The 13627-nt window shown below is 54.9% G+C and overlaps 1 protein-coding gene across 2 annotated transcripts in view; it reads right to left on the reverse strand.

The window, feature by feature from the left end:
- The window catches only part of TTC39A (tetratricopeptide repeat domain 39A), a 65250-nt gene that overhangs the window by 19150 nt on the left and 32473 nt on the right, over positions 1–13627 (reverse strand). For both annotated transcript variants that reach the window (XM_066376255.1, XM_066376254.1), the window contains exons 3-11: positions 11707–11838; positions 10566–10642; positions 9281–9348; positions 7479–7543; positions 5361–5460; positions 3611–3676; positions 1700–1808; positions 716–783; positions 575–634 (exon numbers count right to left, since the gene is read on the reverse strand). In XM_066376255.1, coding sequence (XP_066232352.1) covers positions 575–634; positions 716–783; positions 1700–1808; positions 3611–3676; positions 5361–5460; positions 7479–7543; positions 9281–9348; positions 10566–10642; positions 11707–11838 — 745 coding nt within the window. The remainder of the gene's footprint in view (positions 1–574; positions 635–715; positions 784–1699; positions 1809–3610; positions 3677–5360; positions 5461–7478; positions 7544–9280; positions 9349–10565; positions 10643–11706; positions 11839–13627) is intronic.

The following is a 13627-nucleotide window of genomic DNA, read 5'->3' on the forward strand; positions in this document are numbered from 1 at the left end:
GAGTTGGCCTCCAGTCCTGATTATTCTCCTTAAGTCTTACACGACCCTAAGCCCACTCACTGACTGCTCTGGGGCCCTAGTCTTTTAGTCACAAAGTGAAAGGACAGAACAGGGCTATAATGAGGAATAACAGGCAGTGGAAAGTGTTCATATTAAAGAGCTATAACAATGTCTGCCCCAGAGTAAACTCCAAAGGTTTCAGTAGCTCCTGTGAAGGGACTGGGGTCTCGGCAGGACAGGGACCCTCCCCTCTGCAGCCCCTTCCATGGCTCCCTCCCTCCTATGGAGTCGCCCCGCCCCCAGCACCAGGTCCCACTGGGTCTTCTCTCAGCCCCGCCTCACCCTTGCCCGCTCCCAGGAATGCTGCCCTCCTGATCTGTCTGTCAGCCTGCTGCCCCACGAACGCCGCCTCTTCCCTTAGAAGTGCCTCTCCCACTCCTGCTCTCTTACTGGATCTCTGGGGGCCCTCCTCCCAGTCAGCCCTGCCCCTGAGTGCATCTATGTGTCTGACTTCCTGCCGCCCTGGGAGACCCTGAGGGGTCCTCAGCCCCAGCCCGGACCCCCCCCTACTCACTGCGTCAACGTTGCCTTTAATGGCTTCAATCCGCCCCGCAAAGAATAGGAAGATGGCACCCTGCAAACACACACATGTGGGTCCGTGTGGGCCCATGAGGCACATGTGGCCTGGGGGTGTCTGGCAGGGGGTGGAGCTCACCTTAGGGTATCGCTTCAGGTAGGGCTTCAAAAGCTTCTCTGCCTCCTCAATGTCTACGTTCCCGGTGCCTGAAGGGTATGGGGTACATGTCACCACCACTGGCTCCTGTGACCCTCCCAGCAACCTACCAGGGGCTTCTCAGGTTCTGTTCCCCCCCTCTGTGAAATGGGATAACATTCTATCTCCAGAGTAATGTGAGGATTAAATAAGAAAGTGCAGGTATCACCCCTAGCACATCACAAGGCTCAATAACCAAGAGTCCATGTCCACCAAGGCTGTGCCAGAACCCCAAGGAGCTGCAGACCGGGTCCTCCCATCCTCTACAGCAGGGGTCTCAAACTCGCAGCCCACGGGCCGCATGCGGCCCGCCGAACAATTTTGTGCAGCCCGCAGACTAATCCACGAAATTCAAAATATTTTGGATAAAATTAAGTAAGCCTAGGGGCCTACTTGTATTTTTCATTTCTCTAGCATCCTAGCTAGATATTAGCTTAGTTAACAGCAGTTGTGATGCGAACTACAGTTTCTGGTCGTTTTGTGACACTGAGTAAACTGCATGTACGATTGTGCTTGTTGTACTGATTTTTTTTTGTTTTCAACTGCAGTGAGAAAAGTGTTGCGTAACAGTTGCCTTTTGTAGACCTAGTGCGGCCCGCCGAACGGCTGTGATCTTGCTCTGTGGCCCACATGCTGAGTTGAGTTTGAGACCCCTGCTCTACAGGGTGGGCATATTGAGCATCCCCATTTCACAGATGAGAAAACTGAGTCTGGAACCCAGTCAAACTATGAGGAAGTGCATGGTCAGCAGGCCAGGCCCCAGGAGAGTTGATGTACCTGCTGCTTGTGATTTCAGTGCCTCTTCCCCAGTCTCAGGGGCCCAGTCAAGATGCGTAGCCCCTTACCCTCTTGACCCTGCCCTTAGAGCCAGCTGTACCCCAGAGGCACCCTCCCCCCCCACACACACTGGCCCCAGGGCACCCCTACCAAGCACGAAGGTGAGGAAGGTGTGGTAGCACAGCAGCAGCATGACGCAGAGCACGGCGCGGAAGCTGTGCCCCGAGGCGCCCTCCTCCAGCTGCAGCAGCCCGTAGTCCTGGGGGACAAGGGGACAGGCTGAGGCCAGAACTGGGCCTGGGCTCCTCAGGGCCCACCTTGGGGCCCATGGAGGAACAGGGCCCTGGAGGTCACTTGACTGCTGTGAGGGCACTGCTGTTGGAGACCATTGGACCCAGGAGGCCGGGTCAGCTGCTCCCACGCAAGCCTGGGCAGCGGGCTGCCCTCAGTGTCTCAGCGCCTTCCTGCGGGCAGGGTACACTGCTGCGCCGGCCAGGGCTGAGGCCTGCGTCTGGGTGTCCCCACCTCCCCAGTAACCCCTCACCCATTCCTCTCAGTAATCGCCTGCTGGACCTAAGGGGGCTGCTGGGGTCTGAGCAGCCCCAGGGCGGGTCAAGGGAGGAGGAGGGACACAGGGGCAGACACCCTGACCACAGGCTCCGGGCACAGATGGGACCTCAAGCACTGTGGTCTGGAAAGGCTCGCTGGAGGAGAAGCCTGACGGGGGAGCCAGAGGCCAGACCCCACTTGGATCCCTGTCTGCAATCTCTGCCTCTCGGTCTGTCCTCCGAGGTGTTCTCGTTTTTTCTAAAATACAAATCTGAGCTCCTCACCCCTGCCTCAAATCCTCCCTGCTTTCAAGATAAAGACCAAGCTGGAGCCGGCACTGGAGGTCTCTACTCTGGCCTCATCACCCTCTTCCTGGCCTTTCTCATGCTCTTCCCTCCCATCATCATCCTGAAATCCTACTTGTGACCCAAGGGCCTTCTTTAGAAACAAAACTGAGAAGAACCTTCAGAGCCTCTGGCCAGTGCTTCCCCAACGCAGGCCATGGGCCACAGGTGGCAACCAGAACTTTAGAGATCTGTGGACAGGGGTGAGGCAGCCGAGTCCTGGCCTTCCCTGCTTCCCTTCCCTGCTTCGTTCTCTGACCATCTGACGTGTCTGAGAGACGCCCCCACCCTGTGCGGTGCGTGTTCCCCACTGCCCGCACTCTAGGCCCACCTTCTCACAGAGGGAAACGGCCTGGCAGACCACATAGGCCACTGGGCTCTTGTGAGATTGTTTGATCCTCATAGTGTTTATTGTTGATTGTGCTCTCATCATACCAAATAATATAGGTGTTCTGTGCAGCGTATATACTTTACATAAACTTAAGTAAAAATTATGAGCCACTTTTGAGGAAAATAATATGTAAGTAGTAATAACACAGAGGTCTGTGGACATCGCAAAATCAGTAAGGGCCAGAAAAAGTTCAAGTCTGAGAACTCTGACCTGGTCTAAAGACAGCCCCTTGTGTTACTGAAAAGAGGCCCGGAGTCCCAGGGAGAAGGGGTGCCTTCTAGGCCAGTGTGCCTTCCATCACTCCGGCCTCCTCCACGGGGAGCCCTCCATGACCTGCTCTCTGGCACTGCACTCAGGTTCCTGCCCCCAGGAAGGTAAGTCTGGTTTCCATCCTCAAGGCCTCATGCAGAGCAGGGCCTCCCTGGGGCATGTCCCAGCCAGATGCTGGTCCCAGGGGAAAGACCTTGCTCTAGGTCTTCTGCTTGGAGAAGAGCCAAGTCCCTAACACCTGGCAGACTCAGAGCAGTGGCCCCAGGGACTGGGGCAGAGCTTCCCTCACAGCCACCCTACCCAGAGCCTCCACCCTTCCAGGGACCAGATGGGGATCCCTGGCCCCACCTGACTGACAGTCAACAGGCCCAGAGAGGTCTGGGCCTTCTCCAGGGAGGCTGAGCCAGAATTGGCACCTGGGCCCTGCAGCCCCTCAGCCCAACCTTGTCCAGCGAGCTCCAGTCCTGGGGCTGGGCAGGTCGAAGGTCCCAGAAAGCAGGTAGTTACCTTGTTCCCTGAAAATCCCACAAACTCCAGCAGCCGCAGGATCCTAGTAGGAAGCATGGACAGCGTCTGCAGGAACAGAGACAGGCGGGCACCCGAAGGGGCGGGGTTGCTCCTCCCACTCCTCAACCCTACCCCCACCCTACCCCCACCCCACCCCCTAAGTCCTAGGGGCAGTCCTGGGGGTGCAGGTCCTGCATCTGTAACACTCGAGTTTCCGGAAAGCCTGCTTCCCGAGTCAGAGACGTATTACAGCATGAGAGGAGCAGACAGATTCCAAGTCCGAGTACCACTCCCAGCTGGGCCACCTTGGGCAAGTGACATATGCTCTGTATGCCTCGGTGTCCTTGATTGTATTTTTTTTTTTTCTGAAGTTGGAAACGGAGAGGCAGTCAGACAGACTCCCACATGCGCCCGACCAGGATCCACCCGGCACGCCCACCAGGGGGCGATGCTCTGCCCATCTAGGGCATCACTCTGTTGCAACCAGAGCCATTCTAGCGCCTGAGGCAGAGGCCACAGAGCCATCCTCAGCACCTGGGCCAACTTTGCCCAATGGAACCTTGGCTGCGGGAGGGGAAGAGAGAGACAGAGAGGAAGGAGAAGGGGAGGGGTGGAGAAGCAGATGGGCGCTTCTCCTGTGTGCCCTGGCCGGGAATCGAACCCGGGACTCCCGCACACCAGGCCGACGCTCTACCACTGAGCCAACCGGTCAGGGCCATCGGTGTCCTTGTTTGTGAAACGAGAATAATAATAGCCCATGCCTCAGAGGGACGCTTTGCAGATGGATCCAGTGAATATATGTAAAGCACATAAGAGCTACTGTTATTACACTGAATCCCTACTTTGCACTAGGGGCTCTGTCATTGCTCTTGACCCTCAGAACAGTCCTGCACAGAGGGGATTACAGCCCCTTTGGACAGGTGGGGAAACAGAGGCATAGGTAAGTGACAGGTCATGTCCAAGGCCCCACAGCTCATCAGAGGTGGAGCCAGTCCTTGCCCCCAGGCCTGCTCTTGTAACAGGCTTTGCCTGAAGTGGATAGAGCCGCTCCCCTCCCCATCTCTCTCCCCCCCACACACACACACACACATACACACACACAATTTTTGGAAAGGTTCCCAGGCCAGGAGCCTAAATTGTCCATGAGCAGTTCCTTCCAAGAGCAGGCATGGCTCTTCTGAGCCTCCCTGCCTCAATTCACACTGTTCCTTCTGCCTACCATGCCCTTCCCTGCCTGGAAAACGTCCCCCACCTATGGATTCCTCAGATCCAGCTCACATACTACCCCCTGCCTGAAAATCTCCCCCACTCCCCCAGGAAGGAGTTTGGCTCTCCAGTCCCCGTGGGTCACCGGCTGCTTCGGGCCAGCCACTGCATCACATTTAGCCACCAGCTCTCCAGGGCTGAAAAGGCCCGACTTGTTTGTCAATTTCTGGTGCCATAAATATTGCCACAGGGTACATTTCAAGTATTCAACTTGACCTGGGAAGACATGCACCGAGGGGGCTCTGGAGTCAGTGCCAGCACCCACCCCTACCCCCACCCCAGCTGTGAGCCCCAGGCTGCATCACGTCGGTTTTATCACTGGGTCCCAAGAGCCCAGCAAAGACCGTATGTGCGACAGGGATGTGCAGGGGAAATTAATCTTGAGCCCAGACACCGGGGACATGGGAGGGGAGGGGAGGGGAGGGGAGGGGAGGGGAGGGGAGGGGAGGGGAGGGGAGGGGAGGGGAGGGGCCCTCCCACTCACCAGGTTGAAGGCACCCACACCCAGCTTCACTCCTCCTTCGAAGTGCCTATGGTTCTCTCCCTGGCAGTAATGTGAGGACTGCATGAGGCTGTCCAGCTCCCTGCACAGGAAAGCAAAGTCTTGTTCTAGCCACATCTTAGGGCTGGGTCTCATTCCAGCTGGGCCTAACGTTGCCCCCACTTCCAACTGATCTCAGAACTCACCGGTGGTAGATTTATCCCAGTTCTGGCAATCCAGAAAGCTGATATTCAAGGAGTCTCTGACCACACCTCCCACCATAATAACAAACTCCTTGCCCTGAACTTCTGCCATACCAACCATAGTGCATTGTCCTTGTCCTACATCTAGGCATTTGTGTGCTCTGCATTTTGTCTAAAACACTTTCTCAACCTCAGCACGACTGACATTTTAGGCTAGAAAATTCCTTCTTTGGGTGAGGGGCTGTCCTGTGCATCACAGGGTCCTGAGCAGCATCCCTGGCATCCGCCCACTAGATATCAGCTGCGACAACCAAAATGTAGGCAGACATTGCCAAATGCCTCATTGGGAGGGCAAAATTACCCCCATTTGAGAACCGCTGGGTTTACCCCAACACCCCCTCTTTCAGGAAGTCTTCCTAGGGTCTCTTGGTTAGAATGTAGCCCTCTTTCCCCCGGCCACAAAGCCCATGTCCCACCTGCCTGGGACAAGACAGAGGCTTTATCCAAGTGCCACCTCTCCCCAGCCACAGCATCTTAAAGGCCTTTAATCAGCAGACACGGACTGAGGCCCCTCTGTGCCAGGCACTGGAGGACAGCAGGGCGCAAAGCCACCAACCTGCTGTCCTCACAAGCCTCCCACTCTAGGGGACAGACCCCCATTGAGTCACTGAAGGTAAGGATGGCCTCAAAGGAGGTCCCTGGGGCCTGGCCTGGCCTGGGGTTCAGGAGAGGCCTCCCGAGGAGCTGACATTTGAGCTGAAAACTTAGGGATGAGCCTGGCCAAGAAAGTGTTCCCGGCAGAAGGAACAACATGTCCAAAGGCCGTGAGGGAGGCACAAGCCTGGCAGGTTTGAGGAACTGAAGGAGTACCTAGACGCCCGAGGCGGAGTGGAGTGGGAGGCGTGGCAAGGAGGGCAGCGGGCTCTCGGGGGGAATGACGTGGCAATAACCCAGGACTTGACCCTAAGAGTAAGGGGAGCCCGGGACTCGGCAGAGGGGGGCCTGACAGGGTCTGTGCTTTGGAGACATCACTCTGGCAGCTGGTGGAGAGAAGGGCGGAGCCAGCGCTTGGCTGGTTTCCCTCTCATGACAACAGCACAGACCCACAAAGTACGTGGTGCCCACAGCCCACACGGTGTGTTAGGCCCCAGCAATACCTTGACATCAAACTCATATTAACTCTGCAGGGAAACGGTCACATTAAGTGGGGGAAACAGAGATGATAAATAGTTTCTTGTCATTTCAAATCAAATTTTAATAGAAAATGATTTTTAATGCCAAACTTGGGGATGGGGGTGGCAATAGCTTTCTCCCTCTTCTGATGTTGTAACAGTAGACAGGTGTGGTACCCGTTAATAAAAGTGCTGTGTTGAGTCTTTGTTGGTCCATAAGCCTGGCCTATGCCTTGCCCAGTGCTGAGATGGCAGAGAAATGATCTGGCCCTCAGCTATCTCCTGTCTTGGTGGTGGGGGATTGTGGACACCATCCCTGTGTACTGGAGAGGTCAAGGAAGACTTACTGGGGAAAGTGGAATTTGGACTGGGTGGGCCTCAACGAATGTGTAGGAGTTCTGCTGCTATTCTCGAAATTACTGGATCCTACCCCCTACCCCCACCAGACCAAGCTGTTTGTGCAGAACCTGTGTCTTATGTCCCCCTCTTTCAAGGTCAGGCTCAGAGTAAGCACTCGGGAACCAACAGATACACCCAAGAAAACCAGAGGAATAATATTCCAGAAAACCCAGGTCCTGAGGGTGCAGAAATATGCCTGAGGTCACCCAGCATTCCAGGCTTCCTGCCTCGGGCCAGTGCTGTCTGCCTCCCACAGAGCAGCCTGAGAGGCACAGGGCCGTGGAGGCTGGGCCCACCCCCCTACCCCAACCCCTTCCCCCACCCCCACCCCCGCCAGCCCCACTCACTTGTAGGTCTGGTAGCTGTTTCGAACTTTGATGCCGCCCTTGATGAAGCTCACCATGTTCTCGTCCTGCAGGAGGGAGAGACGCTAAGAGCTGGGCCTGGGTGGGTCGCCAGATGTTTGAGAAAGATCATACAAGGCTCTGGGCCCTGCCTGCCCCTGCCTGGGTCCTGCTCTATTGGGGGCCCTGAGGGATGGGGTCAGAGGTCAGCCAAATCAGGCCTCCCTAGCTTTGGGACTTGAGATAAGGTTCTTGCTTACCAAACAAGACCTCCAAAATGCCCAGGGTTTGACCACAAACCCCCTTTACCAGCTGCACATGCACACCCACTATGCGCTCAGAGAAAGGCCCGGAGGAGCTGCTCCCCATGACTCACCCGGGTTCACAGTGCCTCCTTCAGGTGGAGGAGAGTGGGAAAGGAAGAGGGACGCTCATATTTGGATTGTTTGTGATTTTGACAAGCTGGTATTTATCACATTTGTTACTTAAAGCACTAATACCCACAGCCCACCCAGCAGTTCCACTCCTGAGCGTACACCCAAGAGAAACGGATGAACACGGGCTGTGGGAGTCGCCTTCAAGAAAGTTTAAGTACCGCTGTTCATAGCAGCCAAGAACCAGAAACAACCCAGACACCGTTCAGCAGGAGAATGAACAGACACACTGGTACATTCACAGAAGGAACACTAACAGCCACACAGGACCGGCAGAAAAAAGCGAGTCCCACTCAGCCTGCAGCCTTAAGATGCTTGAAGGTGAATAAAGCATAATACGCTGTTCAGACAGGAATCAGAAGATGAAAAAGCTATTTTTTAAAAATAGGGTGGGGGGTGATAAACATAAAACTCTAGCCGGTGGGAGGAGGGGCCAGAGTGCCAGGAGACTTGCTAGCAATGCTCTGTTCTCTGGTGGGTGGGTGGGTTCGTGGCGTTTGTTTATTTACGTGTAATACTAGTATAAACAAACCAAATAAGAGGCCATTCGTGGTGCAATTACTACAGTGATCCTAATGAAGGAGGATTAGGATTAATCCAATTCTAATCACCAGAAATCCAAAAAGATAGAAAAATAATGAACAAAAATAAGCAGCACCCCAACAATAAAATTGATATGTGCTTTTCCATCCTAATATATCTATTTACATGATGGTTATCTGTGATCATTATAACCCAGACTTTCTGCTAAAACCATGAGGTGATGGTTCTTACAATTACCACTGTGCGACAAGGAGCATAGACTCCCAGTTGGCCACACTGGGGTTCAAATCCCAGCTCTGCCATTTGCTAACCATGTGACCTTGGGAAAGTAAAGTGCCTCCTCCCCACAAACCTCCCCTTTGCAGGCCTGTGAGATGAAGATTAACTAATATATGTAAACGTACATAAAAACAAACATACAGTGTGTATAAGATATGTAAAAATCACATACTTATAATGTATGCACATCATAGATGCTACAAGTCAACCTCTTGAACAAATCAAGTCAACTTATTTGTTGAATCAATCAGGTATAAAGCAGGCTCTGTGACAATGTCCATCATCCCATGTGACCCTGAGCAGGAAACAGCAGTCACGAGGCGGAAGCGCCTCCTGGCAGCAGACGGAACACGTGCTCAGTGTGGAGGGGTAAAGCCCTTCGCCTCTGCCACTGAGCGGGGCCAGGGCCGGCGGGATTGGGGTGACCGAGCCTCATTCCTCACTTGAACCACAGGGGTCTGGTCCTGGCTGCTACAGACCCTTCTGTCTCTGACATGGTGATCCATCTCCTGAAATCCCCAGGCTGCCTGCACACGCAGAGGGTCCTACCTGCAGGAAGGTCAGCGCTGCTCTCTGCAGCAGGCATTCTGCATAGCAGACCTCAGCGTGGATTTCCTCTGCGGGGAGAAAACCAAAGCCCTGTGGCCTCCTGGGGCTCTTGGCAGGAGACTTGGGCCAAGTCCTCCCCACCTCCGTTTCCCAAAAGGCAAAGGGAGCCTGAGTCAGCACCTCCCCCCCCACCCACCTCCACTCCATCGCCCCGGTCAGGTTCTGCAGTCCTCGGAGCTGCTCTGAATTAGCTGCCCCTTTGTCTTCCACCTGCTTCCCCACCCCACCCCCACCTCCACCCAGAACGTCAGTGCCGGGCCCTCAGCCTGCTCCTTTCTCCAAGCGCTGCTGTGGCTGGGCACCTACACCCCGACGGTGCCGGGCAAGGGGAGGGGTTGAACGGCTGAAAAGGGAGCAGTGGCAGCAAGGGCAGGAGACCTGCCACAGCCAGGGAGCCAGGAGGATCCCAGAAGACAGGACACTGGAGTTGACAAAGGAACGGATGAGGCAGGAATGGCTTTCGAGGAAGAGGCCCAGGAGAGCCACACAACTCAGATGTTTGGGGCCAGCTGAGGTGACTCAGAAGGTGGAAATGAGGGTGAGGTGAGGACAGAAAGGGAGCAGGGGAAAGTGAGGAGGCAGGGGAGAGCTCGCAGAGGGCCCTGGACACGCGTAGAGGGTGAGAGATGAGGGCCTTGGGCGACAGGAGCCGTGGAAGGTATGAAGGAGGGCATGGCATCACCATATGCATTGTTTCTTGCTGGGAACTTGTCGGGGTCTCGAGGTGGGAAAGGCCCTTTGCCCTATATTGAAGAGCCCGAAATCGCTCATGCTCGGCTGCTGCTACCGCCAGGACTCCACATATGGCACAGAGACACCCCACAGGCCCTCGCAGCCGCTCGTCCCCATGGGTCAGCTTCTAAAACCACATTCCCTCTCGGACACAGGAGCTCACAACTATAATTAAACCGCTAAGCTAACTGCACACACATTGCTGATCCCACCCTGGCCTGAGGAGCAAGGCACACAGACCTCACGACAGCATTTTCCTTCCTGGCCTTCCAGGTCCTTAGCAGGTAATGCCATCAGGTAGGTGAGTCGTATTTGCTCCCCCTTCACCTGAGAACCACTCCTCAACTGACCCACGGGAGTCCCAGCACCAGGGCAGGGCTCAGCCCCTCAGCGAGCCGGGGGCCTGGGAGGGTCACTGCCCCGCCTGCCCCTCCTGGGCTGGCACAGGGCTGCCCGGGGCTGGCGGGATTGAGAGGACATCCTGGATCCCCACCTTCCGTGAACTGGTCCAGAGTGGGGCGGTGCACAAGGTTGCTGAAAGAATCCGTCACAGAGGACTTCTTCCGGTGCCTGAAGAGGACAAGGGGCCTCTGATCACTCAGGGTAGGGGAGTGAGGGTCCAAGAGAGGCTCCAACCACATCCCCTGCCCACACACACTGACTTCCTGCCCACACACACTGACTTCCTGCCCACACACATTGACTTCCTGCCCACACACACTGACTCCCTGCCCACACACACTGACTTCCTGCCCACACACACTGACTTCCTGCCCACACACACTGACTCCCTGCCCACACACACTGACTTCCTGCCCACACACATTGACTTCCTGCCCACACACATTGACTTCCTGCCCACACACACTGACTTCCTGCCCACACACACTGACTTCCTGCCCACACACACTGACTTCCTGGCAACTCCCCCAAATCTACAACTTTCTCACAACTTTGCCCCTGCTGTTACCTCTGCTTGGCACCCCCTCCCTCCCCTCCGCTCCTAGTCATCCTTCACAAACCAGCTCTGGGACCACCTCCTCCGGGAAGCCTTTCCTGCTCCTCCCGCTGAACACCCACAACCCCTCGAGCTTCCCTGCACCACGCGGGGATGTCAGTGTTTCTGCCTGTCTTCCCACAAGGCAGTGTGAGTGTCAAACGGGCCCGGGTCTGATGATTCCCTGGGTGGCCAGTACCCAGCACAGGGCCTGGCTTAGATCAAGCGTGAGTGTGCACCTAACAAATGATGACCACTGATGACCATGGGCATAAACACTCAGGGTCTATTGGTTCATTCAGTTAAGCAGTTAACATATACTGAACACCAATTACACACCAGGTCTGTGACTGCTATTTTCATTCGGTCCCCATGACAACCCTATCATCACACCCATTGTAGAGAGGGGAAAGTCAAATCAAAGAGTTATTAAGTGACAGAGCCAGAAGTCGTCTCCTCCCAATCAGGCCTCTCAGAGAGTGGCTCAGGCAACAGGGACAGCTGTTAGTACTTGGGGACACATCCTCTTAGCCAAAAGGAGCAGCACTCATAATGGCATTTTAGATACTGGGATAGGCCAGGGTGACGGAAGGATGGGCCTCATGACCCCTCCGCCCTTCCCACCCCATGGCCTGACCTCTGACACAGCAACTGAGCCTCCTTCATCATGTTGCCAGCAACCAGGATGTCCTGAGGGTCAAAGGTCATCATGGCCTGCATCTCCAGGATGGTGGCATACGTCAGCGAGTGGTACATGCTCTCCTTGGTTCTGCCAGAGAGAAAGGACATGAAAGTGCCAACTCCTAGAACTCCAAAGACAGCTGGCCCTGTGTCAACCACCCTCCACCTCTCTCCCATCCTGCATGGGGACAAAGGCAGGTCTAGGGAGGGGAAGAGACTTGTTCAAGGTCTAAAGACCTCAGATCCCAGCTAAGTGGCTTTAAGTGACTTTCTAAATCTGAGCCTCAGTATCTTCTGTTCATAGTGATAGCAGCAAGGCTGCTGTGAAGACCCAAAATTGGCTTGAGGCCGAGCATCCCTCCTCCCTGCGCTAGCCTCTGCCCCATCCCACCCTTCCCACACACGCAGGCAGGCGGAGCCCAGTCCAGTCTGCGGCATCTCTTCTATCCTCAAGCCCCAACCCTGGGCTCATCCAGTGCTTGCTCCCTGGACCTCCTCACTGGCCTCCTCACTCCTGCCTCTTCCCATCCCACCACTTGATCATGCCGCTGTCTGGTTAAACCTCTCTGGGTAAACCATCGGTAGCTTCTATATCTCAGGAGGTAACACTTGGGTCCAGATCCCACAATGCAGGGCCTGAGTATATCTCCAGCCCAGCCCTCTTGTCACTCTGCGTCTGCCGTATAACCTGGTCACTTTTGAGACTGAACCACACATGCTCTCAAGAAAACCCCACATCTCTCCTCCCAGGTCTTTGCACATGCTGTTCCCTCAGCTTAAAATGCCCTTCCCGCCAGACCAGGCGATGGCGCAGTGGATAGAGCGTCGGACTGGGATGCGGAGGACCCAGGTTCGAGACCCCGAGGTCGCCAGCTTGAGCACAGGCTCATCTGGTTTGAACAAAAGCTCACCAGCTTGGACTCAAGGTCACTGACTCGAGCAAGGGATTACTCAGTCTGCTGAAGCCCTGCGGTCAAGGCACATATGAGAAAGCAATCAATGAACAACTAAGGTGTTGCAACTCGCAATGAAAAACTAATGATTGATGCTTCTCATCTCTCCGTTCCTGTCTGTCTGTCCCTGTCTATCTGACTCTCTGTCTCTGTAAAAAAAAAAAAAAAAAAAAAAAAAAGCCCTTGCCCTACCTTCATGTCCCCAGACTATCAAATGCCTCAATGGCCACTGGAAACCCAGGGCTCCCTCCTCAGGGAGCATGTGTCTATAACTGCAGTAGGCTCACACTGAACTTAATTATTTTTATTTATTTATTCATTTTAGAGGAGAGAGAGAGAGAGGGAGGGAGAGAGGGGGAGGAGCAGGAAGCTTCAACTCCCATATGTGCCTTGACCGGGCAAGCCCAGGGTTTTGAACCGGGCTTCAAAACATTTCCAGGTCGAGCGAGGCTTTATCCACTGCGCCACCACAGGTCAGGCGGCTCACACTGAACTTACATCAGCAGAGGCACAGTTCTCTCCCCAGACTGTGGGGACTGCGGTGGGAGGGTGGGAACATCTAGTCTAACAGGTGGAGAGAGCAGCCAGCAAGGAGGGCTGAGAACAGTGCCAGCCCTCTCTGAACCTCGGAAAGTCATAATGTGTCTGGACCTTGATTTATGCTGCTGCAGAATGGCGACAACCATGCCAGGCTCCACGGGGCCCTGGGGGCCGGCAGGAGACTACCCTTGCCCTGAAGTGCTACACTGGTTTCACTCCCACCCCTACATCCCCTCGTTAATTATTTAGGAAACTCCTCAGTGCCAGGCTTTTGCTGGGAACTTCAGGGCAAAGAGAGATGACTCAGGTTTATAGACTGTTCTACCACAGGGTTGATCAAATAAGTTTGTAAATATGATATATATGTTTGCTCGGTTGTAGTTT

The sequence above is a fragment of the Saccopteryx leptura genome, chromosome 3 (assembly GCF_036850995.1).
Source record: "Saccopteryx leptura isolate mSacLep1 chromosome 3, mSacLep1_pri_phased_curated, whole genome shotgun sequence".
In the NCBI taxonomy this organism is placed as follows: domain Eukaryota; kingdom Metazoa; phylum Chordata; class Mammalia; order Chiroptera; family Emballonuridae; genus Saccopteryx; species Saccopteryx leptura.